Here is a 24,762-nt window from a genome sequence, read left to right on the forward strand (position 1 = left end):
ACTAATTTAAAGATGGCTACCGTGGCTATGCATAAGCAGGCATAAGTCAGTGGTGCAGTGTGCGCGTTAATAGTGGTTGGTTTGTTATATCTCAGTGTTCGCGAGGTGTTCGGTTATTTTTAAGTGTAATTACCTATCACGTTTGTCATATAGTCTTTGTTTCGCGTGTGAGTCTTCCGAAAGGACTGTAAAGCTCGTCAAAATGGGCCGTTCCAGATCCAGGACGAAATCTCCAAGTAGGAGGCGTCATAAGAGCAAACACTCGAGAAAACGTTCCAAATCGCGAGAGAAGCACTCTAACAATAAGTACTCCGAGAAGCCAAAAGAACGCAGTTCAAAGTCGAGGTAATACATTTTACTCTGCTATTGATTGCATGTATGTTGCGATTATTTGACTTTTTTCAGCTCTCCGCCATTTTGCCAAACACACTCGGTGGGAGAGCCTTATGTGCTTTAATATATGTTAGAATTTACGTCTTTTGTCGTTGTATATACCGTAGTGCGTCGCAAGTTTCCTATTATTAAATGTTGCATACGCTTTACCGGTTTTATGCAGTTTTCCATGTTAGTTCTTTCACCCGTGTTATGTCGTAAGATGCAGTTTGAGCCTATTTGTTTGTTTGTTCAGGAAACGGTCCCATTCTGCATCTTCTAGTTCAGGCTCGGATGTTTCAGACGACGTGCATATTGTCAGTCACAAGAAACGTTCGTACAGAGATAGGGATCGCAAAATGGATGAAGTGGAAAGATTAGCAGAAATGGAACGGCAAAGGTAATTTATACAAAATAATTTCCTTCCACAGTGCTTTATATATCCTCTTATCGAAAATGGCTATGTTTCGATTAAAGGTTTTCGTGTTACACTTTGTGTAACTCGATTAAAAGATTTAATTAAAGCGAATGATTCGTTAGATTATATTTGTCTTCGTTATTAGGCTTAAGGCATGTACATAAGGCAGCTGCATTGTGTGTGTTGTATTGCATTTTCTGATATCTATTGTATTTTCTGTATTAAAATGTAAATGAGATATATAAATTTTGTCGTACATTTAATTATTTTTTAAACGATATACGATAAAAATTATTTTATGTACTTCATTTGTATTGGTATACGTTTTTTTATTTGTAATTATGTTGTCAGGAAAAAGAAAGAATTATCGAACAAAATCTTCACCACGAGCGCAGTTGGGTAAGATTGAAAAACTATTTCATGGTGGTGGTTTAATAGTATCGTATTTGCGCGTATATAAGCATACTGGACTTTAATAAGTAACGTTTTACAATGTTCTAAAAAAAACGCGTAGAAAAACTCATGTTCCGTCTAGTTAAATTACCAAATATTGTATCGATGTATCATACATAACTATTGTAATCAATTTTACAACAAAGGAATGCTATGTAACTTGTTTGCAAACTACTCGCTACCTCTGTAGCGTTAGAACAACAAAATATTTCTGTGTTTGCAGACGGCAACGTGAAGTGGAGCAAAAAATGGTTGAGGAGGAGGCTGCCAAACGTATTGAGGAACTAGTGCAGAAGAGGGTGGAAGAAGAGCTAGAAAAACGTAAGGAGGAAATAGAAGCCGAAGTACAAAGGAGAGTAGAAGAAGCGAAAAGGGCTATGGAGCGTCAAATGATGGAGGAAATGGAATGGAGACAAGCAAAACTTCGTGAGGAGGAAAAACGAAGAGAGGTAAGACCAATCCAGAGAAACATTGGCCAGTGTTAGCCCAAGCGCTGTTACGATCAACAGGAAATAAGTCTGCTGCTCTATCCTCGCATTATTTTTTATATTTAAACAAACGGATCTATTTTGGTGGAAACAGAGTTACAATACGAACTATACGTATAACTAAATGAAATTTTATAATAAATTTTATAGCCTGGCTGGTAAGGTGCACATTAGTTCAAATGTTTTTAAAGCTATAATTTTTAGGATATTGTGTATTTGTGTGTACCGATGTAAAGGGTTGTCAAATTTTAATTGGACATTCCAAAAAAATTGTATAAACACTACTAGTTGGACATATCTGTGATGAAATTAACACGCGTTAACATAGTGTTATGTTAATTCTCTATTTCGCGATCACAGCGTTTGGGCTTGAAGCATTGTGGTTGATACCTATGAGAAAGATATTATCGAAAAGCCACACTGCTTCGACTTCCCAGCATCCACTGAGGTCGCGTTGTTGGGAAGATATACTTTCTCTTATGGGAAGAATTTTGCTATCATAGGCGCATGTATCGGTTATTTATGAACAGAATATTGTATTTGTACCATGTATATATTTATATATTTGTACAACATTAATACCTTTCATCACACAATATCTTGATTGTCAGTCGTACTCGATATTGGAAAAGTTGCGTTCGGAAGCGTTCTCTACTTCCTTGCTCGCAATTTTTACAATCGTTGTACCTGTTAATCCGGCAGACCTAATTACTTATCAATCTAGTTTATATCCGCGTATGTGAATGTCCACATAATCGCATCGTACAGTCTTTAAGGAGTAGAGAAGAAAGCATTCGAATAACTAAAGTTAGCGATCCCAAACTTTGTAACGTACTAAGAAGAAAAAAAAAACCATCGTAAGTTTGAAATAAAGTTACTTTTTTCTATGAAACCATAGGAAAGTGATATTTTTCCCTGAATAGCTTTTGCTGTCAGTTAAACAAAATAGATGTACAGAATTATCGATCTTTTCACGAGAATCGTATTAAATTTTACTATTAAGGAGATATTTGCGTAATTTTTCCATTTTTTAATTTTATTCAGGCCGTACAATGATAACGAAGTTTCTCTACTTATAGGAGTAATTTAGATTCTATCTTTTTTAATAGGTGTTACTTATTGCATACACGAAAATTCTGTTTTTTCTTACTTCTCTGTTTATCTTTTTAATAACCCAATGAAATACTGTCCGAGAGTATAACTAGGCAAATAATATTATGTAATTAATTTTTGCCTTGAGATTTAGGGATGAAAAATATTGTACTTAGTATGTTGTTGTTGTTGTTGTTTTTGTTTGTTTTTTCATGCTTTTGACGGTAAACCGAATATATTGGGAGTAAACTGTTAAACTAAAAAGAAATTATTCTGTTCTTAAACTTGAAATTCCGAACTTCAACAATTTTAAACGATTTACTACATATAATGTTCCACGAGTTACAAAAAGGGGTCCTGTTATTTGATCTAATCGGCACCGATTTGAATTAAGTATTTAGCGAGCAATGTATATCCGAGTTCATTATTTTTATTATCTATATACATATATATATATATATATATATATATACACATATGTATACATATAAATATATATATATATATATATTTATATATTTATTTCGTTTTCCTTCAAATACGACTAGGAGTTTTCTTCTGCCATGTCTTTTGTGTATGCGCACAATTATTTATTCTCACCCTCGGGAAATCAGCACGTTCCGGTCAAATGGACAGCGACCCTGATTACAAGTTGACCATATATACTTTTATCCTTATTGCTTTGCACATTGAGTTTGCACTGAATATGTGAACAAGTTTGGGAGAGATATATTTAATTAGAAAAGGGAGACGTAGACCTTAAAGGGCAGAATTAGAATCCCATAGCAACAAAGCACGACCTAGCAAATATATAGGTCACCTTCCTTACTGACTACCAACAGAAGATGCCGGTTTTTTACTCACTGCTGAGTGATTGTCGATGAAGAAGGCATCCCCTACGTGCTGGCGTGAGCTTCATTCAGGTATTATCCAATTTATATATTCATAATTCATTTTATACCAATATTATTATTATCATTCTTTGTTTAAACGCTATGTATCGGCAAAACCATATTAGGGATTATTTTAGATTTGCTATATATTAGTGCCTGGGACACAGCGCATTTCGTCGACAGGTCGGGGCGGATGGCACCACTCGTTCGTAAATGTTTGTTGTTTCTTTTCTTTTTTTTTCTTTTTCTTTTTTGTTTTCAATGCGTTCATATATTTCTTTCTGTCTCAGACGCACATCAGTCATTATAACGAAGATACGCGAACGATCGTTACTTTCCCGTGAAAGGGCGTTTATTTATTTTTTTCTCTCTCTTCTTTCTTCGTAATGTATTCACCCCTGCAAATTTAGAATTTCATCCTGCACTTTAAACAAATTGTCGTCGTGTCGCGTTATAAGAGAAGCGTAACAAAAAGATTTGTTATCGTAAATTATTCTGTACGTCCGTTTGCATGCACAGTGGATTGATTCAGAATCATAATTCACGTTTTTTCACTTTCAAGTGGCATCCTAAGTCGTCGTATTTCCATCTGGGGGAATCTGACTATAAACAGCATTCGCTGGGAACTAAGAGGAACTCGTTTGATCCAAACGAAGGAGCTGGGTTCACAAGCGTCCTCTGTTACATTCACTCGACAAGCCATCCTAATTCTTTGATTACCCGACCTCAAAATTTCACACGATATCCTGACTACATTTTTTCCTATATAAAAAGAAAAGGTTCTTAGGATGTATAACACTAGGCTGTTGACATAGCGGCACTATGATTTTGGATATGAACGGTGTAACAACAGCTGGTGAGCGACACCATCATTGCTTCATGTAAATAGATCCCATTGTCGTTGTAGGAGGAAGAGCGGAAGAAGCGCGAGGAACTAGAGAGGATCGTGGAGGAGAACAACAGAAAAATAGAAGAAGCCCAGAAGAAACTGGTATGTGCTGGTCGTTGATCGAAAAATCGTTTGTCGTCGTCGACGAGAGCGGTGTATGCGACTCAGGACGGTATTGTCTGTCCACAGGCTGAGGAAAGATTGGCCATGGTCGAACAACAACGTTTAATGGAAGAAGAGAGGCAAAGAATGAGGAAAGAACATGAAAAACGCGTGAAAGAGGAGCAAAAAAAAATTCTCGGGAAGAACAACTCGAGGCCTAAATTGTCCTTTACGCTAAAGCCAGTTACGTGAGTCTGTCTCATTTCGTGCAGTTTTACATGTGATATTTATACATCTTGTCGGTTTTTTGGAATCGTTTGTATTCCGCAAGAACAATCGTCGTATGCTGCGCCGTACGTAGGTACAGAAATAACGCAGCAACAAGATCCAAAGCTCACCCGAATGTATTTGCGATGATCGCCGAAATCCGGCAATGCCGAGGAATCATCTTATTCGATTGTGACGATTGCGCGTAACGTCAGAATTGAATAACTGGTTCTATACTTGCCAGATTTTGGAACCCGATACAGATGGGATCTTACCTTTTTAGAGACTACACTGATATCAACGCAGTCAAGCATTTTCTTACGCGAAAAATATTATAGAATCGTATACTCCTGTATCTATCTTAATATATGTTGTAAATTTTTTTACGTATTACACTGCTAATAATCTCTGCCAGTTTGCTTGATCTGTTTGATGAAAGTGTGGTCCAGCCTAGTTAGGTGTGTTCTACAAATTGCAAGTGCAATTTATACAATGCCGTTTCACTGTAATTACATTATACAGAAAATAATAATTTTATTTCAGTTAGACATATTAACGAAACATGACTCTCGTATTAAATTCGCGTTCCGAACTCGATGGCAGTTGTTGGTAATTCTGAGACGGTCATATTATTAACGCGACCAAATAGATTTTGTAAATTTAAACACAAAAGCATAAATGAATTTTCTACGCGAATAGACGATTATGTGCATCTGTAATACGTATCCGTACGAATCAACGTCACGCAAGCAATAATGAAAGGTGAACTAGTGTCTTTTAGTACGTTGTGCTAAATTCGTTCTGCCAAAACTGAAAGATAATGTTTTTTTCTAATCAAAATTAAAGTAAGAAGTAACGCCGATGAAAAAAGAAAGAAAGAAAGAAAGAAAAGAAAAAGACAAACCTGTTGAAAGACAAACCTGTTGACTGGATCATTTTGTACGTGTTAGAGACGTATGAATGCAACCATGAACAAGTGTCTTGTACGCAATCGTGTATAGATGTGTATTAATACCACAAAAAAAAAAACAAATCATCTGTTCATAGAGGATTGTATACCCGCAACATTGTTACTTGTAAAATAAATACGTTTTTATTAAATCCTTAACTGTTTTTATTAAATCCTTAACTGTTTTTATTCTCCCCGATTACTTTTTTCTTTTTCTTGTTTCAGTTTGCTCTTTTTTTTACACACGAACGGATTCCCAGCTATCGTTTACACCTTTCGCGACGAATTTTGCGCCGAAAACAATGCTTTGCCTCGAATCCCGAGACTGGCCGCTTGCCCGAAAATGTTTCCGTAAAATGGATTCCGCTGCTTGAAGATACACTCGAATTTGCCACGAGGAGCCTTCTTATTTTTACGTCGATCTATGACCACTTTTTCGACAAATCACGTTCTCGCGTTAATAGCAGAAATAATAATATTAACGTTAACGATCCAATCAGATTACCTTTCATCGTGTCTTCAATAACTTCCGGGTAGAGTTTCCCCGTGACGGAGCTGCTCGGTGGATGCAATCGAGGATTCGTATTGATCTCGATTAACCAGACCGAGAGATCGTCCATTATCAAGAAATCGGCGCCGTATAATTGAAAACTGTTTTTTCGATTCACCATATTTTCTTGGGACGCCAGAAGTGCCCCGATTAAATTCTGCTTTATCCCCGGCTTGATGAGTTTCTCCCAGGCCGATTCCCGATCGGTGGACCTGAGGTAAACGCGCCTCGATAAAACAACGCGCGAGTCTCGTCTCTCGAGCGGGAAATTGAATCACGCACTTTAAATATTCTTTGAACTTTTGCAGATTCCAATGAAGTTCACCGGGTATTTGTAGATTCGGTCGTACGGTCTTCCTGTACTTCAGTTGCACGGTTGTGTTGCACAAATGAATCGATTCGTGGAAGTTCTCGAGCGTGAAGTCCTTCGACGCGAAACGCAGCAGAATGTCCCTTTCGTGACGTAAACGAGGTTCAATCGAGGAAAATCGTGAACGTCGAATAGTAAAGAAAAGGAATAAGTAAATAAACATCGATACTTGTACATCCAGACGACGAGGGGTTGCGTACTGGTGATCAAAAACCATTGTCTGACGTCGACTTTCGTATTGTGAACGAGCAGCGGTCGTTCTAAAAATAAGAAACAATACATCGAACGGTTATCTCTCGACATATTTGCAACGTGTACGCCATCGAAGAGACCCACCTATGTATTTCTGCACGACGTATTGCATGCACTCCTTCGTGGCCTGGTTAATCTTGTTCAGGATATCGTTCAACGAGTTCTTGAGAACTATGCCTCTTCCCAAACTTTTATCGCCCGGTTTCAAGATCCAGACATTCCGCATTCCGTCGATGCGACTCTGGGGTCGGCACTGTATCATATCCTTGAGCGTGTTGGCCGTGTACGGGACCAGTTCCTGGCGCAAAGTGTCCCTTACAATAATCGTGTATCGGTACTCGATAATCGGTAATGTTGATCTCGTACCTCGATGTCTATTCCGTCTCTTTTCTCCAATATCTCGCGTTTGTGGAGGAATCGTTCGTACCACGCCAGAAATTGATTCCAGTCGGAATTCGAGACGGTTTCGCGATCTGGCCTGTCGATGTCCTCGTGCGAGCATACGCTGAAAAATTGTTTTTTTTTCCCTTCGTGAACTTTGATTCGTTCGAGGTAGATCGAATTTCCCCGATATCAATTTCGAGAACCTTATGTAATCTGTGCATCGTTCCAGGGCGAATAAAATCGCGCGCATGGGCACGGTGCCGGTCGTTGACCAAGTGGCGTTCGGGCCGGCCACGCTGGCCAAAAATAAGAACCACTTGAGAATTCCCATGCAGGCCGTGATGCAAAAGTCCTGCACGAACTCCTCGATCTGAGCGGGCTGCGCGAACGCAACGATGCGACCATGTTTTCATTAACGTTCCTAACGACTGAGGAGCTCGACTACGAACCTGATAAACGTTGTAACACCGTGGGAACTGTATGTTCGACACGCCAGCTTCGTAGAACCAGCAAACGTTCTCCAAATTGTTGCACATGTCGACCTGAAATTGTTTCGACGTTAGCTCCGATGGCACGTGGCGCGACAAACGATCGAAGATTCGCACGACGAATCTTTCACCTTGGACGTGAAATAGCATCCGGAAAATTTATTAACTATCGTCTTGTCGTCCGTTCTCATTACCACACGTTTGGTGGTGTACCACACGAAATCCGCCGGGCAACGCAGTAATTTCTCGATTGTTTCCAGACCGGCTGAAACCCAAAGAATCGCTTATTTATTCGGTTGTTCGGAAAGTGATTTCGTTTTAACTGTTTATACACTCTAAAAAAATCACTTTACCAAAAGAAACTAAATTACTTTCCGAACAACCCAATGAAATTGTTCAATATTTTCGTTATCGAGAAGGAGATATCTCGCTACCGCAATATCGCTCGCGAGGAACGAAGCATACGAAGAATACGTTTTATTTTTATTAATTGATTTTTTTTTTTTTTTTGTAGCGTCGCACAAGCGACATTGCGACACAAGGTCCATGATAATGTCAATGGCCAGCTACCTTCGGACATTTCCGGAGACATCGAGAGCATCCTCCTGATGGATCTCTTTTCCATCCAGCCTCTTCTGCCCAAAGGTTTTCGGAGCACCGGAAACGTGCCGTAAATCACGAAAATTTTGTGTTCGATCTTCGCCTTCGTCAACATTTTCAGGATAAAATTGATTTTCGCCTGTTCGGTAGTCAGAAGCTTCAGATACTCCCTGAGGACGATCTTGCCGTAGTCGTTTTCCTTCTCCTCCTCGTCGAGAAGGTCACTCAGGTCCTCCCGATTGCAGAGAATTTCGGCGTTCGCGGTTTTCACGGGCTTCGGATCGGTGATCGCGGATTGAGAATGCATATTCGAATCGGTGAGTCTCAATATTAACCGCGATTCTTCCTCGGTAGTCTTGGTGTCGTTCGGATATATCTTACGAACGTAACGTAATAATTATTTACAGACACCAGAATTCGAAATTCTTTCTCGAGTAACGTTTCGAACGGAGGGAATTCTTTGGAAAAAATTCTACTCGTCAGTCGAATAATATCGAGTTGTCCGGCATGTCGTTTCGTTTTCCAAACTGGAGAATATATAATTTAATAAAGTGTTTATACGCTCTAAAAAAATTCTGCTTCATTTTCAGCAAAAGAAACGAAATGACTTTCCGAACAACCCGATATATACCAAAAGGAATACCTTCTTTCGTACCTGCCAACCTTCGCAATGCTTTTTAATTTTGCAATCCTTCGTAGTTAACGTGATCTGCCATTTACGCGTGCTAATAGTCTTCGCGTCGTTCAGTTTCTCCGCCGCGTGTTCTTCGTTCTCCGATTCCGTGAAATTCCCTTGAACGCTTGGGAGTTCATGGTTAGAATCTCTACTCAAATGTACACCTTCCTTAATTCCCGAAAGACTCGCACGATCCTCCCAACGCGGCATCGTGCATTTTCATAACCAGCGACGAGTTTCCACGCTTTAACATTTTTTATTCATTTCGATAATTTTTTTTTTTCACGTGTAAATTTTCTTTCGTTTCGGTGTTCTATATTCTTACGTCCGAATTTTGCAAACTTCCGCTCGAAGAGTGAGTATTTTAACGATCGATAAACGCTTATCGATACGGTAACACGTTCACGAACATGGTTGACGTAAAATATATGAACCGTGTGTACATATTTTCAAATCTATCGACTGGACATACATATTTTCTTTCTCACATCCGACACGTCGACGGTGTGAAGTAATTTTGAAGGGGTAACCAGGAAACGCAATTCTTCCTCTTTGGCGAACGTTGCAGTGGTGACACGCGCGACTTCAGTTTCTCCCACGTGTTACCGTAATTTCTGTATCTTTCTACCGCTCTCTGCATGGATTCGTTCAAGTGTCTCTCCAATTTGCAACTCTTGATGACCGGTCCGCGCATCTCGCGTTTCATCGAATCGTTCCAAATGTTCCTCGTCGAGTTTCGACCCACCTCTTCGTGGTCTTTCGCGCGTGTAATGTCGGTCTTTGCGATTTTGTTCCCCGGCATGATACCTTGGACGAGATCCAAGTCCAATTCTGGCTCGTTCATCATACGAATTACTTCTTTCATGATCGTTAACAAACGTTTGTTCCGAACGATTCTAGCCTCGATGGTTTTCCTTTCTTTGTTATTCGCCGCGACGTTCGCGAGATTGTAGAACCTCTTGTTCTCGTGCAGAACGTTCCGTACAGCTATCGTACCAATTATTTCACCACGGTAACGCACGGTTAATTTTCATTAAAATTTGCACGGTTAACTTTTCGCGATTCGTTTCCCTTACTATCGGAAACTCGATCGATCGAAAACGGTGAATCGACGCGTCTTTCGTGTAACGTTGCACGATTATTTCGATATCGTAGTTGCATCCTTTCATGTATCGTATCTACCTCTCTTACAACCATTTTCTTTTTTTATTTAGCAAAGTAACTTTCATCCCTAGCTCCCAAATCTTACGAAAGTTAACACGTGCGTTACTCTACAAACCACTGTACGTATTCGTTTCCGACGAAAATTTTACCTGAAAGCGTGCGCATGAGCTCGGTGTTGTACGTGTACTCCTTCGGGGACTTCGTGTTCTCCAACGGTGTCCTATTTTCACAGAGTTCTGGAACTCGAGTACGATCCAACTCCAGACAGGTCTTCTTGGTGGTCGGTGATTCGTTTCTCTCCTTCGAACGAATCCTCTTTTGCGTCGATTGCGGAAGATGTTTCGCGGGAACTTCGACAGTTTTCTCTTTCGTCGATCGTTCCTTTGGACCGAAGCTTAAACTCTCTTTCGAATCAATGCGCACGGTTGGGTCGAACGTTACCCTCGGGACGTTGGGACACTTCCGGTTGGTTGTCCACCGGGAAGTGTCATCCTCGGTCGTCAATTGGCTGGAATTTCTCGCGAACGTTTCCAACCATTGCGTGGCGAACACCGTTTCGTCGAAATCGCTGTCCGAATCGGTACAAATGTCGGAGTGACTGGACGACGATATCGGATGGGTGCACGGTAGCTGCCAATTGTCATTTTTTACCTGCAATCGCGACGTACGAAGTCAAATTGACCTAACTGACGCGGAACGGTCTCTGGATGCTAGACTGACCGATCGATGAGATTTCGTACAGTGATGGTGGTCGAAATACAGCGTTGTCGCTATAAATGTGAAACCGAGGTCCACGATAAATGTGAAAAATTTATCTTCACTACTACTAGGGGGGGGGTCTCCCTTAAAACCGGACGATTAACGCGATACTAGCCGATAAGATACACGCTTGGATTAGTGAAACACTGCTAACGCAAAGACGAACCTTTTTTATCATTGATTTTTTGTTTACGAAAATGTTACCGTGTGTGTATACAGCTTTTCTTAATTATACCTGGTCCCTTTACTTCGATTCGTAATTACTCTCAATGCGTTGAAATATTCATCCTGTAAATATCGGAGAAGAAACTAGGGAAAAGGTAACGAGAATAACGTACGAGAATTTTAACGTTAAACCGTAAATAATAGGAGGGTCTATAAATATTTGTCATTGCTTTATCGAGTACTCTACGCTCTTGAAAATCGTTTGTACCTCGGTAAATATAGACGGTCGCCGAAACTTGAACGTTAAATACCTCGTAATTTATTAACCATGTGCTCGTAGAACCACAATAACTGATATCGATGCCTTCGAGTCGTATCACTGTGCCGAATCTAATCGACCAGTTGGACTTCCGTCTGGTTATCTTCCCTCGCGAGTGAAGTGAGAAGAATCGACCGATCGTCGCTAACCTACACCCGTTTAGCTCTACATACATACCCTGAAATTGCTCTTAGGTTGTCGAAAGTAGGTGCACTGAAAGCTGTCTTTTCTTATGGGAACGAATTCAATGTCCAATGTATCGTTGATCGCGTTGTTTACCGTGTATATAGGCACCCCAGAACTCGGAAAGGAGTCTGTGTACTCCATTCCACGTGACAAACACGGACAGAAGTAACATAAACTTTCGAATTTTTTCGTAATCTAACATGAAGTTCGGTGACTTATTTGCGGAGAACTGGGCTCTCCATTTGTCCGAGAGTACAATTCACTGGTACAATTTTGATTCTTCAGTACGAGTCGCCATCGATGATGGTAAATTTAGAAATGTGGAAATATCGTGGGATACCCCATGGATAGGAATCGAGCGGACGTTGTTTCGATAGTTCATACACGGTGATCGTTTTAATTAGTCGGCGAATCGTCGTCGAAATGAAACACCAAACGAAGTTAACGTTCGATAATGTAGTTTTTTTTTTTTTATTATTATTATTGGCCATATACAGGTACGTTTCAGATACAGAGTTCGAGAAGAAAGATCAACGATAACGAATGTGGATCGCGAACATTCTACATTTCTCCTTTTCTCGTTCATTTGGTCAACCTCAAACCAACAGCGTACATGTCCGTGATATCGGTCAACACCTTGGTCTTCTTTGGACGAGTATTGTTCTTCGTCGGGAGAACATGGCGATTTTTGTTCTTCCCGGCGTCGTTGGTTCCTTTGCTCGGTGCTGTCAACAGGGGCGGTAGCGCGGGTATTTCCGGTGGAATGGCCGACAGGGTGGTACCCTTTTTGTACTTTTTGATCGCATCACGTACTACCGTCTTGATCATCTGACGAACCGACAACGAAGAAAAGTAACGTCGACGAGTAGAATTAAAATTCTATCGAGTTGTTCGGAAAGTCGTTTCGTTTTTTCTTGGTGAAAGTAAAACACGATTTTTTTAGAGCCTACAAACATTTGATTAAATTATATATTCTCCGTTTTGAAAAACGAAATTACGTTCCGTACAACCCAATACAGTGAAGATAATTACCTTATTCTGATGCTGCTTCGTCAGAGGTTTCTCCGTTTTCGGTGTCAGCTTCGACGTTTGCTTCTGCATGGCTAAAATCTTCGAGAGCAAAGTTTGCCTCACGGGCGATGTTTCCGGTTTGTTGTTGGCCGTCGCGTTGATGGGGCGCGATTTCTTCGCCGTCCGCGTTACGTTTCTCTGATTGTTCTCGATCTTCTCGTTCGTTCGATTATTCTGCGAGCAGTCGCGAAACGTGTTAACGGGACAACTACCCGAACAAGAGTCAACGTTTCTTCAAATGTTATACCTGAACAACACCGTGCAACTTTGACTTAACGTTAACCGTGCTACCCGTGGGAGCGCTCTTCGCGGTCGATTCCTGCTTATCGATAAACGCGGCCGATTTGAATGTTTTTGGCGGCGCGGTTGCGGGCAGTGCTTGCCTCAGATTGGGTGACTCCATTTTGTAATACGCGTAGAACTCCTGATCTAGCTGGATCTCCAGTTCCTCGATCAGATCGACGATCACCGGACCGATCTGATTGTGCACCGTGGACTTCTTCTTCGAGAAGCAGGTCTACGGAAATGAATATTTACGTACCCGTCGTGAACTCGATCGTTCCTCGTCGCTCACCATCGGAAACTTCGACACGAGGCTAACTTTCGAATTCTGGGAGCCCAGCGCAAGCTTCTTCTCCGATGTCGTGATGCGAGTACCTTGGAGGGACAAAGCTGCGCCTAAATACGGCTGACAGTTGGGCATCTTTTGCTTGTAAGCTAGCTCGAAGTATCCCGTGTCCGCGTTTTTGTTCTCACGGAAATCTATCACCACTGCAGAATGGAAATCGAGGAACGATCAACGAGACTGTGTCGAAAATTGTCGCGATAAGCTTCGAGACGATAGATACCTTTTACGGTGTCTTCTAGAACCTGTCTGCACAAACGGGTGGTGACTTTGCTGGAGTAGCTCATGTCAGGGTGACTGTTGATCTCGATCAACCAAACGGAGAAATCCTCCATGACCATGAAATCGGCCCCGTAAAGTTCGAAACTGTTCTTTCGACGATCCATCGCTTCCTGGCTGGCCAACAAAGAACCGACCAAGCCTTGCTTCATTCCAGGATAGATCAGCTCGTCCCACGCTTTATCGTTTCCCTGGGACCTGTAACGTATACAAGTATCGATCGGGTTGATATTCCCGATGAAATTCGACCTTAGAACACCGTGCTTCTTATTCGGGTACGGGTACAGTGTCCGCCGATCATCGTTTTGGACAATGAGTTGCAAATTCGTTCGCGTACAGGACGTGTAACATCGCGAGGACACTTTAACGCCGTGGCACGATGGTTTATTCAAAACTGTGATAACTCGTGATCCGATAGCGTATGCGTCGCGGTATATCAAACGTGAAAGCGTAATGAAAGAAAAGGATGAACGTGAGAGAAATACGTAACGTCGAGAGAACGTCCCAACGGGGTTCAAACCTGTGTCGATTCTGCACTTATTTCTCACGTTGTAATTTTCACGTGTAGAATCGATGTCTGCGGACTTGAATTTCAGAGAACTCGTAGTGTAAAAAGTTCCAGTATCGGTAAGAATTTACCAAGTTTCTAAACTCTATCGGAAAAACGATCTCGAAAAACGTAATACGCGGAACATCTCGCAAGCTCTTGATCGCATACTCACGATACTGCGATATAATCCGTAGCTTCGACATTTTCAGCTTATTGACCGATCGAACTCGCAAACGGAAACCTTACCTTTGCGCGTTTGACTTGTCGAATCGTTGACGCAGTAAACACATCCCCGATATAAACCTGTAAAGCCAAACTTCGCCGTACGCGAAAAGTGTAAACACGAGACGGTAGATCGGTGTCCAAAGGGAGATCTCTAACGTTACTCTAAGGGTTAAACGGATCGTACTTGAGAAAGTCCTTGAAGGTCGTGGCGTCCCACATGTTGTCCGAAGGTAACGCGGGATCTCTGTCGCCGCAGTTCGTGTACTTGCATTGGATCGCGTGATTGCACAGGTGAATCGATTCGTGGAAGTCCGTCAGACAAAATTTCTGCGAGCAGAATCGCAGATAACTCTCCCTGGAAAGTGAGATCGTTGTATGGTCGTTGTTTCGTTTCACGAGTGTATCGTTCTGATTCTCAAGGCTAGGAAATTTCCCTCGCGAACGAAACACGCGTCGAGAACACGTATCGCGTTGCTCCACCATGGTGAACGCATCGCGACGATAGAAGAAAACGTTTACGCAAACTGGGTTAGAAGGAATCAATTTCGTAGGGGACGAGTTTATAACGGGTAATTGACTGCGGTTTACTCGCAACCGTTCCTGACTCGTGGCTCTAAATATAGGACGACAAGGTAGCGTCTTCGTCGGTTACAAATCGCCTCGGGTACGAAATTAGCGATAATTACGACGAATGCGACTCGCGAATACCAATTAAACGACCTAGATACTCGGAGACACGAAACAATAACTGGTTCGACTCGTGCGTGTCTATGCTCGAGCCAAACGTAGTTTGGCCGATTCACTCCGATGAAATGCTTCTCTGAGGCACGATTCGAGATTTACTTGTATATCCAAAGAGTCAGGGGCTGAGCGCAGGTAACGATGAACCACTGCCTGATGTCGAACTTCGTGCTGTGAATAAGCAATGGTCGCTCTACGAAAGGAAAGATAGGTAGGATAAATTGTCGCAGACCTTTGTTTGTGCTCTGTGTTGCGGCATCAAAATGGGCTACGATGATCGAACGATAACCCAGGAGTACGAGATCTATTATAATTTTAACCCTTTGCATTGTCCGTGAAAGGACGATTTACCTCTTAACCCTTTGCACTCGAGGCTTGTTCGCTACCAGAAACCAACGCCTCGAGAAAATCCTTTAAGTCGTAAAATAAATCTGGAATGAAACATTTTTCTATACTTAGCGCACGTGCGTTTACACTCTACGAGAACGTAATATTTCAATTCCAATTTGAATTCCAAATCATCAAGTTTTCCCGGATCGAAAATAGTACACTGAATTAGGATCTCGCTCTGGAGTCCAAAGGATTAAAATCGCGTCGCTGCCCTTTATTTTTAGCCGCAACACATCATGGTTCGCGATACTCTCAAAAATAATCATCCATTACCAATGTACTTTTGCACGACGTAACGAGTGTCCGACTTGTTGGACGGGTTCATCTTCGCGATAACGTCCTCCAGTTTGTTCAGCAGAACGATCCCACGGCCACGACTCTTGTTCCCGGGTTTCATGATCCACACGTTCATGACACCGTCCATGTCGATTTGCGGACAGTACTTCTTCATCTTTTTCAGTATGTGTTTCGCCGCCAGGAAGAATTTCTGCTCGCGTCGCGATAAATTGATCAATTGTTTCGTTCCATCGTTTTCGCGATTCGAGCGACGATTCGCTTACTTGAAAGGGCACGGTGTTCCGAACGAACAGAGCTTGACCGTGAACGATCTGATAGTACCAGCTGATAAACTGATCCCACTGATGCGCCCAAACTCTTTCCGTTTCCTGATCGATGTCCTCGTGAGATTGCGCGCTGATATAATCGCTGCATCGTTTGATCGCGAACTCCAGAGCCTTCAGTGGTATCGTCCCTGACGGCGATCGAACCGCGTTTTCACCTTCGGCGGAGATCTTGTTCAACAGCCACTTCAGCAGACTCAAGCAAGACGTAAATCTACCGGGACATTGTACACGTTCGAACAACTGACGCAAAAATTCATCCAAGTGTTTTATTTTTTTTTTCTTACATTTTTCGCGTGCAAAGAAACCAAGGTATTCTTATAAATCGATCCGATTTTGCGTCGAAGAATTCGTGATTAAATTGCTCGACGAAAGATCGATAAAAAAAATTCGATTCAAGACCGACGTCCCTCCAACGAGGTTCGAGTACCGAAGAAACGATTTTCTCACCGAAAATCCTCGACGAAAGCGTGCATCTGATCGCCCTGGCAAAGATTGTAACATCGTGGGAAGAGGGTGTTTGCCACTCCAGCCTCGTAGTACCAGTGCATTTGCTTGACGTTCGAGCACAAGCCCACCTAAGGCAATCGATTTCCTTAGAAGCGTGTATCATCCTCGTTCGATGCGCTGTTCGCGCGTAATTGTGCGACTCGATCGAGGTCACTCGAGATACCTTCGACGTGAATCCCGCTCGACAGTATCGATTGAAGATCATGGTCTTGTTGTCCTGAGACGGCCAGCCGGGCCACTCGGATCCCGTGTTCCATAGAAAATCGACCGGGTGATTGCTGAGCATCCTGGATATCAATTGGCGTTCGCTCTGTTGATCCTTCAAGTCACCGATGCCCGCCAGCAACGCCACGGGACTGGAATCCACGGTGAAATGATCCGCTGGAAAGATCGTCGTTAGCTTGGAGATTGCTCTAGAAGAGGAAGTTCGCTAAGCACCGATCCGCGAGTACCACTGGGATTCTTTCTGAAGAACTTCTCGCACCAGCCCCTCTTCAGCATAGACTCGCGAACGACTCTGGCCCTCCCGTAAATCATGAACGTGTGATGGGCAGCTACGGCGTCCTTGACCATTTGCTTGATCCGTACGAATCGTTCGTGAAGCGTCAATGGCAGCACCGAGGGCGCGACTTCTTTCTCTGGATACATTAAACAATCGATAGATGAAAAGTGCGCGCGGATTTCACGGATAATCGAAACCAGTACGCGTTTCGAATTTTATTTTTTCGGATCACTAGCGTTTCCCGTCGACTTACACGGTAATATCGATTCGATTCCTTTTCATCGTTCAAAGACTCGATCGGCAAATTACTACTCGCTTTGTACTTTCGTGTATTTACGTATAACGGTACAGCAATGGGTCTTTATACGTATATACAAATAATATGAGAAACGAAATTCTCTAAATCGCACCTTTGTCTACTTTCTCGTCCGTGGCTTCGGAATCGCTGACTGGTTTCCTGCCAGGCTCGCCGTGTTCGTTCTCCGATCTTCCCTCGTTCCTGTCCGTTTTTTCCGAGCCGGTCGGCTGCGATTTCGTCGCCGTCTCATCGTTCGCATTCATGTAGCGCGCTTACGAGTCACCGACAGCCCCTCTGCGCCGACGAACACCGTTCGATCTTCAATTTCGCTTCATCGCAGGGTGCTTCGTTGGTAGAAGGACCGGCCCGTGGAGCTCGACGTTGCTTTATCCCGGATCAGCTTGCAAAGTTCGGTAGCGATTATCGGAGAATCTCGTCGAACCAAGTATCTACCGGGTACTCGTGACGGAGGTACCCGAGATTCGGATGTATCGTACTCGGTGAGATGTTTATTCTCAACGGAGAACCGAAATCGAACGTGTACGCTCGAGATTCGGATATATCGTACTCGATGAGATGTGTATTCTCAACGGAGAACGGAGATCGAACGTGTACGCTCGAGATTCGGATGTATCGTACTCGGTGAGATGCGTACTCCCAACGGTGAACCGAGATCGAACGTGTACTCGCGTACCTTTACGACGTTACCGCGATGGAAACCTCGTGGTCGTCGATTCGCGCCGATCGAACGTCATCCGATACCTGTTGAATCCTCGCGAGCCGTCCCGTCGGCATCCTCGTCGTTCGACACGGTGCACCACGGTCTCCAATCAACAATTACCGCCTCGTACGTGAACGGTACAACGGGTAGATTCTCTCCGGGTATCGCATGATCGTAGACGACGTGTACCGCGAGCCACGAGGATACGAATTCGTGTTTACCCCGTGGCCGAGCCGAGGAATCGACGAGACGGAAGCGTAACTCCGACTGAACGTCATCGGGGGACAGGGACGAGGCATGTGTTCGGAATCTACGATTCCGCAGGCGTGCGCCCTGAAAGCTGTTCAAAGCTTCCAAACTATTCGACCGTATTGGCCAAGATCGCATGACGGCGTCCTTACGTGGGTATAATTAACGTCGTATTACGAGATCCGTGGATCTCAGACCGACTCGATGATAACGACGCTCGAAATTCTCAAAGGTCACGGAGGCGTGTCGAATCGTTTCTTTTCGATCCGCGCGAGACACGTTTACAAACGATAGAACGGAACATCGTTACTACGAAATATAGTACTTCGTTCGCGCGAAAACGCGTACTTTGAGAAAATGTGTGAAAAAAAAAAAAGAAGGAACATTGATCTTTTTATAAGTCGAATTGACGAAACAACACCTCGATCACGATCCACGATACGATCGATCGATCCAACGGGTTCTCCTTCGATGTGTCCTTGCGATTATTAACAGTCGAAATCGTCGTTCGAGCAATCGGAAAGAAATTTGGTAAAATTTTCGAACGGCCCCGTTAATGAGTTACGGCGATCGGAATTCCAAGGAGGGCAAACACCAACGGGAGAGGAGGGGTGGGTTGGGTGAGGTTCGGAGTAGCGTACCAGGCACCCCTATGGAACTTCTCGACCGCCGAATGCAGGCGAAGAAGCAAAAAGCGCTCGCGCGGATTGACCCAACCGCTCCGGTTCTACGTGCTCTGACCCACTTAAGCGAGGCGCATCTTGGTTCGCGCGAAGAGGCCGTTGGAGGTAAACGGTTGCAGGGGGCCAGACGAAAATCACTTCGACCCGGTATCGTTAATTGCACGAGTTCGATTTCAAGCTGATAATCTCGGGGGAGATGTACGTTTAACGTACTATTTTGGAATTCGGTCGACCTTTACGCGTTTTCGCTTATCGGACCACCTGGCGCATGCGATCCTCGCGTGCGATAAAACTCAACGTCGAAGAATCGTTATCTCGAAGAGTTGCGAGTTTCTTCGCGGAGTCCGACACTTTTACTAACGGTTACGACGTCTTTAAATTTAGGTCTACGTTCGAGCGGACTTTCTGTAGGACAAGGTTGCCAGAGCGTTCTCCGAAGGTGTTCGAATGTTCGCGTATCCGAAATTCGAACCGAGATGAGACTCGAATCTTCGAGCAACTCGAATGAATCGAGAGTTGTAAATACTTCGAACGGATCGTACGTATTGTTATCTGTAATTGGAATACGTGTATACTTGAACGACTTGATTCATTCGAGACACTGGGTTCTCGAAAACTAGAGCACGAAATATTTGAAATATTTGCTAGAGGTATACATATGTACGTAAATGTCTATTTACAATCTCCGTCTTCTGTTCAATTAATCTCTTTCGAGATCACACCCCCAATTCCGTTAGTACGGTTACAGAATCCCGTAATTTCAAATTGTGTGTTTCTCCTCACCTAGCCTAGATTAATTTCTTACCATTAGATATAGTTTGATATATGTTGCGGGAAATCATAGAATACGGTAGTACGACTTCATTCGAAGGATGTCCCGATGCGGGTGGTGGATTGTTCAATTAGCGATTTGATGTTTGTGAACTTGTTACTGAAATATTGAAAAAGATACGTAGTACAGACAAACTCCGAAAAAACGAACGATCCATGGGACAAACATGTCACTGTCGACGACAGGATGCGTTTGAAAATAGCGAGGAGTGAAGTTATCGCATAAATAGTCCAGAAATAGGGGGAATTTCCAAAATCGACGACTGTTCGATTTTGAACGTAGAAGCTTCTAAATAGATAATCGCGTTCTAAAGATTGTAGGCAGTTGTTTTAAAAATTGAAAATAAAAATCTGTTCGTATCAGCTCAATGTCCGATACATTTCCCATCGACGAGTCGGAATATTGATCTGATATTTTTAAACGGACGAAGTAGTTGGAGCTTGCTCCATCGCAAGGATTGGCTCGATAGGTTCAATTACAAACAAATATTTTTCGACGTTCGATTTACTAACATAATTTACAATTTACCTAAAAATGTTACATCACATTACGAAATTAGTCAGATTTGTAATTGCACGCGATAACGTACGTGCATAAATTTAGATTCAAATCTCGTAACTTGACATAAGGCTGAGAATTTTACGATAGAGCAGCCTTTCGGCATTCTGGCCCCAAATGAAGTCAAGGTGCGCAAACCATTTATATGGAACCAAGAATTTCTCAGCGTTCGGTAGACTCTCGTACAATTCTTGTAAATCCTGTAAGAAATGGTGTAAAATTATTTTGAAACGATCTCGAAATATCGGAATCTGACAGTGTACTCTTTCAAAGAAAAGATACAAACTTCAACGTTGACCATTTCATCGTTGCTGGAATAGTGCAAATAAACAGGTATTCTGACATTGGCAAGGTTGTACATAGGGGGACGTATCGTGCCGTACATCTTCAAATTACCAAATAAACCATGATCGAATTGTTCAAAATTTCCTGTGAAAGAGTAAAATTAATATTCGGTGATTCGAGTCTGCTGAAACTCGAATACTATTTTCTGTATTTGAGCACTTGTGTATTGTAATTGTATCTGTGCCTATTATAATTTATAATGTAGAAATGCAAAAAGTATGGAAAATTTTTCTTTCGTTACTGACCAGAGTTTATCAACTGTCCATAATGTACAAATTGCCTAGTGGATGAACCAGCAGGATCATATCGTCCAATATCAGATATAAGAGACTGTAAATTGAAACTTTTAAGTAAAATTGAAGACTGGTGTTACGTTCGTATCAAATAAACGACGATTACAATGTTCAAATCCTTATCGTTTCGTCCACCAAGAAGGGTGATTATATTTGTGCATATTGGTTGCGTAGGCATTTCATCGTGACATACAATGCCAGCCAATTTACGAACAAAGGCTTCTGTTGGCTTGAACTCGTACATGCCTATCATCGACGTCAATTTCTATAAATTAATTATTTGTATTTATAAGGTTCGAATAAAAAAATAGAAAAAAGAGAGAATTGAAAATTGAACTCTACTTTCAAATCGTTAGCAAACGGAGCCAATAAACGGAAAATTGGATTAGTCGATTTGGACATGAAAACTGCCGGTGCCAGAGTCCATACCGCCACAATTTTCTCTTGATACTCTGGTCGTTCACTAGCCATCACGAAGAATGAAGTACCTCCCTGACTATGACCCACATAGAAGATCTTCTCTTGTTTGGTTTCCATTAAAATATAGTCGATCATTGCTGGAATATCGTATACTCCTATCTGGTGCCAACTTGTAGAAAGAATACCTTATTTTGATTGTATAACTCTTAAAGGTGACGAGGTTATATTATAGCTTGTCATTCTGTACTTGAAAGTAAAGACAGTCTAAGGGAACAGTTCTTAGTCGAAAATCCTGGTATACCTGAACAACCAGTAGTCTTTATCTACAGTAGGTAATTTTAGATGGTTTCGAGAGTATCTATTGCCACGTGCATTACCCATCCACACGTCGTACCCATGATCAGCTAATATGTAGCCTAAAATTGTTTAAATATTACTTACTAGTGATCTTTTACGAAATAAGCGTTCTCGTTTTGGGACCAATTTCTACCTTAATATTGGCACTTTGGTAGGAAAAAGTAACAAGTTAAACACGATACGTGCAACTTTTGATTACAAGAATTTGTTTTTATTTGGTATACCTAAACCATTCTCAGGACTTGCCAGTACCCACGTAGCCGAACAATCCAAAAGTCCATGAAATAGAAATACGACAGGTTTCCTCTCGGATCTGGGACTCTTCTCTGATCCTGCAATTCTATGCATTTGCAAGATGTAACCATCCTGAGTAACGACTTCGTGAGTTTCGCCTATGTATCCTAATTTTTGTACTCGTTCTACCTATATAGAAAGAAAAAACATCGTTATACATTATTTCTCTTTGAATGAATATAATCGGATAACAATATTGTATCTTATTAATTAAACGCGTAGAACCACTATCTTGGATGAACCGTAACATGGATTGTCAAAATCCTAAATTAAATGATGATTCATCAAACTTTTAACGCTCGAAATAGAGATTATCGAGACTACGAGTAATTGGAAAACTTCACAATTAAGAAAAAAGGAGAATCTATATTATCCGTTGCTTCTATAATTTAATCTAAGGCAAACTCGTTAGAATATTATCGTACATCACGTTTCTTCAGAAAATTATAATTAGGTTCTCAAGTTTTATTGATTGGTATAACCCAAAGCTATTAAGAAGCTGTAATTACCTTATCGGGTCTCCGGATATCGAATCTTACGAACGTGTTAAATAAGTTATCTATTGCCAGTTAAGAAATTGTGGATCGAATCCCAATCAGCCACAATATGAACTATTAGAATCAGTTTAGCTCGAACATAGATACTTACAGGAGTTTCGACGTTGAGATAAGGTTGATCCAGATTTTCAAACGCGAAGTCAACATCGTTACTAAATTCATTTTCGTATTCTACAAGAGGTATACCAAGTGCCACTTGCACAACGCCGGCCAAAATGAAGAGTAATCTTGGCATTGTTGCACAATGATACATCTCTGCAGAGCACCATTGATTTCGTAGCGCCAGCAGTATATAAAGTGTTCCTTATCTAAGTATAAATTCATGTAAAAAAACATTGGATCAAACGCTTACCGCTTATCAATCAACAAATGATCAGTTAAAGACATTGTCAAGATGTTAATCATTGCAAAGGTAGATTTATTATCGACAATTTGAGCAGCGTGTAGGCTAAAATATGTGCTTATCAGGATTTCCATGGATCAAGATTTTCAGATTATTTGAGCACCTGGAATTGTACGATGACATGCGTCAAATTTATTGTTTAGCCAGATTAATGAATTAAAAACGCGTGCCCAGATAGCTCCTTCTAATTTTGAGACATAGACAGTGAGAAAGTCGCATCGTTGATAAAAAACGTGGAATGGAGAACTCTACCAAAACTATCTTCTTTCTTTTTCAAATTAGAAAGATTAGACTCTAATTACATAGTTACCGAATTTTATAGCATAATACAATCTTTGATAGAATTAAGAAAAAAGAATTTCCGTAACGATAAACGAGAACTACTTATGCTGACATTGTTCGAATCAATTGTTTATGCCGTGCTATAGATACGTATATACAATGTAATTCACTTGGTATTATTATTTTGATTTACGCATTTACGATAATCCGTAGCAAAAAATGTTTCAGATAAGATTGAATGGTTTCGAATGATACTGTCATTAATTTTTTTTTTGTAGATAAATGCGTAAAGAACGTATAAAGGTCGTTAATATTTCTTTTAAATGGAATCGCATATTTCTTATTACATTAATCGATACAGCTCGATATTCTCTCTAAAAAAGTATGAACATATTTATGTTTTAATTTTAATGTTGTTACGAAATCATTACACTTCTATTAATATTATAATGAAACGACGCATAAAAATGTCAATAAAATCTTTGTTAAAACTTGTGCATACTTTGATCTGGTCTGTGCTCGTTCGATAAGATGCGATCCAACAATACGTTTCTCGATTATACAAATCCAGACATTTACACTTCATCGATGTTTATTATCAATTCGTCTAAACTCACGAGGATTTACCACGTTCCTTCTATTCATGGATCCATTCTTTCTAAATGTTACGTCATCTGTGGACATAACAGTTTCGAAAAAATTATCTATTTGAGAAATAGCCCAACTACAAAATCTTGAATGTTGATAAAAATCATTTCCAATCATATCTTGAATTCTTAATAAATTATATGAGTTGTATTAGGGCCTTCTGAGTATACATCCGAGAGTTGTTTGAGTAATTTCAAATTAATTTTTAATTTTGCGTAATTAATTTTCCATATGGCGAAATTGCGTTTAACAATATTATCAAAAATACAACAAAGATTCCTTTGAGAAAATTTGTCACACGTACCGCTTTCTCCAGCTTCGAAACAAATTCATAACGTGTAAATATGTTCTTCTTTGGAATATTTTAAAACGTGAACTATTCTTAAGTATTTATAAAAAATTTTAAACTTTTATCCCGTTAATCGTTCATGGATAAAGTACGGTCTAATTACGTAATTGATTGTTGAGTATGT

General features: G+C 41.3%; 4 protein-coding genes across 6 annotated transcripts; 1 reads left to right on the forward strand and 3 right to left on the reverse strand.

The window, feature by feature from the left end:
- The first annotated feature begins 19 nt into the window (after window positions 1-19).
- Window positions 20-6,071, forward strand: Arglu1 (Arginine and glutamate rich 1). Of its 3 annotated transcripts, none has more exons than XM_076324232.1 (6): window positions 20-345; window positions 629-772; window positions 1,142-1,189; window positions 1,467-1,692; window positions 4,624-4,707; window positions 4,795-6,071. In XM_076324232.1, the coding sequence occupies exons 1-6, from the start codon at window positions 203-205 to the stop codon at window positions 4,957-4,959; spliced, it is 810 nt and encodes a 269-aa protein (XP_076180347.1). In that variant the 5' UTR covers window positions 20-202; the 3' UTR covers window positions 4,960-6,071. The 3 variants fall into 3 exon arrangements, with proteins under 3 accessions (XP_076180347.1, XP_076180350.1, XP_076180348.1); XM_076324233.1 differs by lacking the exon at window positions 20-345 and adding an exon at window positions 430-564; XM_076324235.1 differs by lacking the exon at window positions 1,142-1,189 and having other exon boundaries at window positions 27-345.
- Window positions 6,072-6,190: 119 nt separating this feature from the next.
- On the reverse strand, window positions 6,191-9,453 carry LOC143153040 (tubulin glycylase 3A-like). The gene is made up of 11 exons (XM_076323788.1): window positions 9,211-9,453; window positions 8,538-8,943; window positions 8,099-8,232; window positions 7,929-8,021; window positions 7,683-7,858; window positions 7,462-7,600; window positions 7,180-7,393; window positions 7,013-7,103; window positions 6,756-6,926; window positions 6,429-6,685; window positions 6,191-6,354 (listed from the first exon to the last, which is right to left on the reverse strand). The coding sequence occupies exons 1-11, from the start codon at window positions 9,451-9,453 to the stop codon at window positions 6,191-6,193; spliced, it is 2,088 nt and encodes a 695-aa protein (XP_076179903.1).
- Window positions 9,454-12,358: 2,905 nt separating this feature from the next.
- On the reverse strand, window positions 12,359-17,161 carry LOC143153234 (tubulin glycylase 3A-like). The gene is made up of 11 exons (XM_076324210.1): window positions 17,011-17,161; window positions 16,788-16,915; window positions 16,278-16,551; window positions 15,991-16,204; window positions 15,430-15,520; window positions 14,771-14,941; window positions 13,756-14,009; window positions 13,482-13,678; window positions 13,155-13,424; window positions 12,869-13,081; window positions 12,359-12,664 (listed from the first exon to the last, which is right to left on the reverse strand). Exons 1-11 carry the CDS (start codon window positions 17,131-17,133, stop codon window positions 12,419-12,421), a joined length of 2,181 nt encoding a protein of 726 aa, XP_076180325.1. The 5' UTR covers window positions 17,134-17,161; the 3' UTR covers window positions 12,359-12,418.
- A 3,467-nt stretch (window positions 17,162-20,628) lies between these two features.
- Window positions 20,629-23,254, reverse strand: LOC143153145 (lipase 3). Its single transcript, XM_076324027.1, has 8 exons — window positions 23,048-23,254; window positions 22,330-22,528; window positions 22,050-22,164; window positions 21,671-21,917; window positions 21,435-21,593; window positions 21,281-21,365; window positions 20,977-21,119; window positions 20,629-20,890 (listed from the first exon to the last, which is right to left on the reverse strand). Exons 1-8 carry the CDS (start codon window positions 23,207-23,209, stop codon window positions 20,738-20,740), a joined length of 1,263 nt encoding a protein of 420 aa, XP_076180142.1. The 5' UTR covers window positions 23,210-23,254; the 3' UTR covers window positions 20,629-20,737.
- Window positions 23,255-24,762: the final 1,508 nt, after the last annotated feature.

The sequence above is a fragment of the Ptiloglossa arizonensis genome, chromosome 12, assembly GCF_051014685.1.
Source record: "Ptiloglossa arizonensis isolate GNS036 chromosome 12, iyPtiAriz1_principal, whole genome shotgun sequence".
Taxonomy (NCBI): Eukaryota; Metazoa; Arthropoda; class Insecta; order Hymenoptera; family Colletidae; genus Ptiloglossa; species Ptiloglossa arizonensis.

What these genes read in the sequence shown, in the direction of transcription:
- Arglu1 (XM_076324232.1), top strand. Translation starts at nt 203, where the DNA reads ATGGGCCGTTCCAGATCCAGGACGAAATCTCCAAGTAGGAGGCGTCAT. An exon ending in AGGAGGAAAAACGAAGAGAG is followed by an intron (nt 1,693 to 4,623) that starts GTAAGACCAATC and finishes TTGTCGTTGTAG; the next exon opens with GAGGAAGAGCGGAAGAAGCG. An exon ending in AAGAAGCCCAGAAGAAACTG is followed by an intron (nt 4,708 to 4,794) that starts GTATGTGCTGGT and finishes GTCTGTCCACAG; the next exon opens with GCTGAGGAAAGATTGGCCAT.
- LOC143153145 (XM_076324027.1), bottom strand. Translation starts at nt 23,209, where the DNA reads ATGTATCATTGTGCAACAATGCCAAGATTACTCTTCATTTTGGCCGGC. An exon ending in AAGTCCTGAGAATGGTTTAG is followed by an intron (nt 22,165 to 22,329) that starts GTATACCAAATA and finishes AAACAATTTTAG; the next exon opens with GCTACATATTAGCTGATCAT. An exon ending in ACGATAAGGATTTGAACATT is followed by an intron (nt 21,366 to 21,434) that starts GTAATCGTCGTT and finishes TTCAATTTACAG; the next exon opens with TCTCTTATATCTGATATTGG.
- LOC143153234 (XM_076324210.1), bottom strand. Translation starts at nt 17,133, where the DNA reads ATGCTCAGCAATCACCCGGTCGATTTTCTATGGAACACGGGATCCGAG. An exon ending in ACCTTCAAGGACTTTCTCAA is followed by an intron (nt 14,010 to 14,770) that starts GTACGATCCGTT and finishes TATACGTTACAG; the next exon opens with GTCCCAGGGAAACGATAAAG. An exon ending in AGTTGCACGGTGTTGTTCAG is followed by an intron (nt 13,082 to 13,154) that starts GTATAACATTTG and finishes GACTGCTCGCAG; the next exon opens with AATAATCGAACGAACGAGAA.
- LOC143153040 (XM_076323788.1), bottom strand. Translation starts at nt 9,453, where the DNA reads ATGCCGCGTTGGGAGGATCGTGCGAGTCTTTCGGGAATTAAGGAAGGT. An exon ending in GTTGGCAGGTACGAAAGAAG is followed by an intron (nt 8,944 to 9,210) that starts GTATTCCTTTTG and finishes TACGTTCGTAAG; the next exon opens with ATATATCCGAACGACACCAA. An exon ending in CGTCGTGCAGAAATACATAG is followed by an intron (nt 7,104 to 7,179) that starts GTGGGTCTCTTC and finishes TCTTATTTTTAG; the next exon opens with AACGACCGCTGCTCGTTCAC.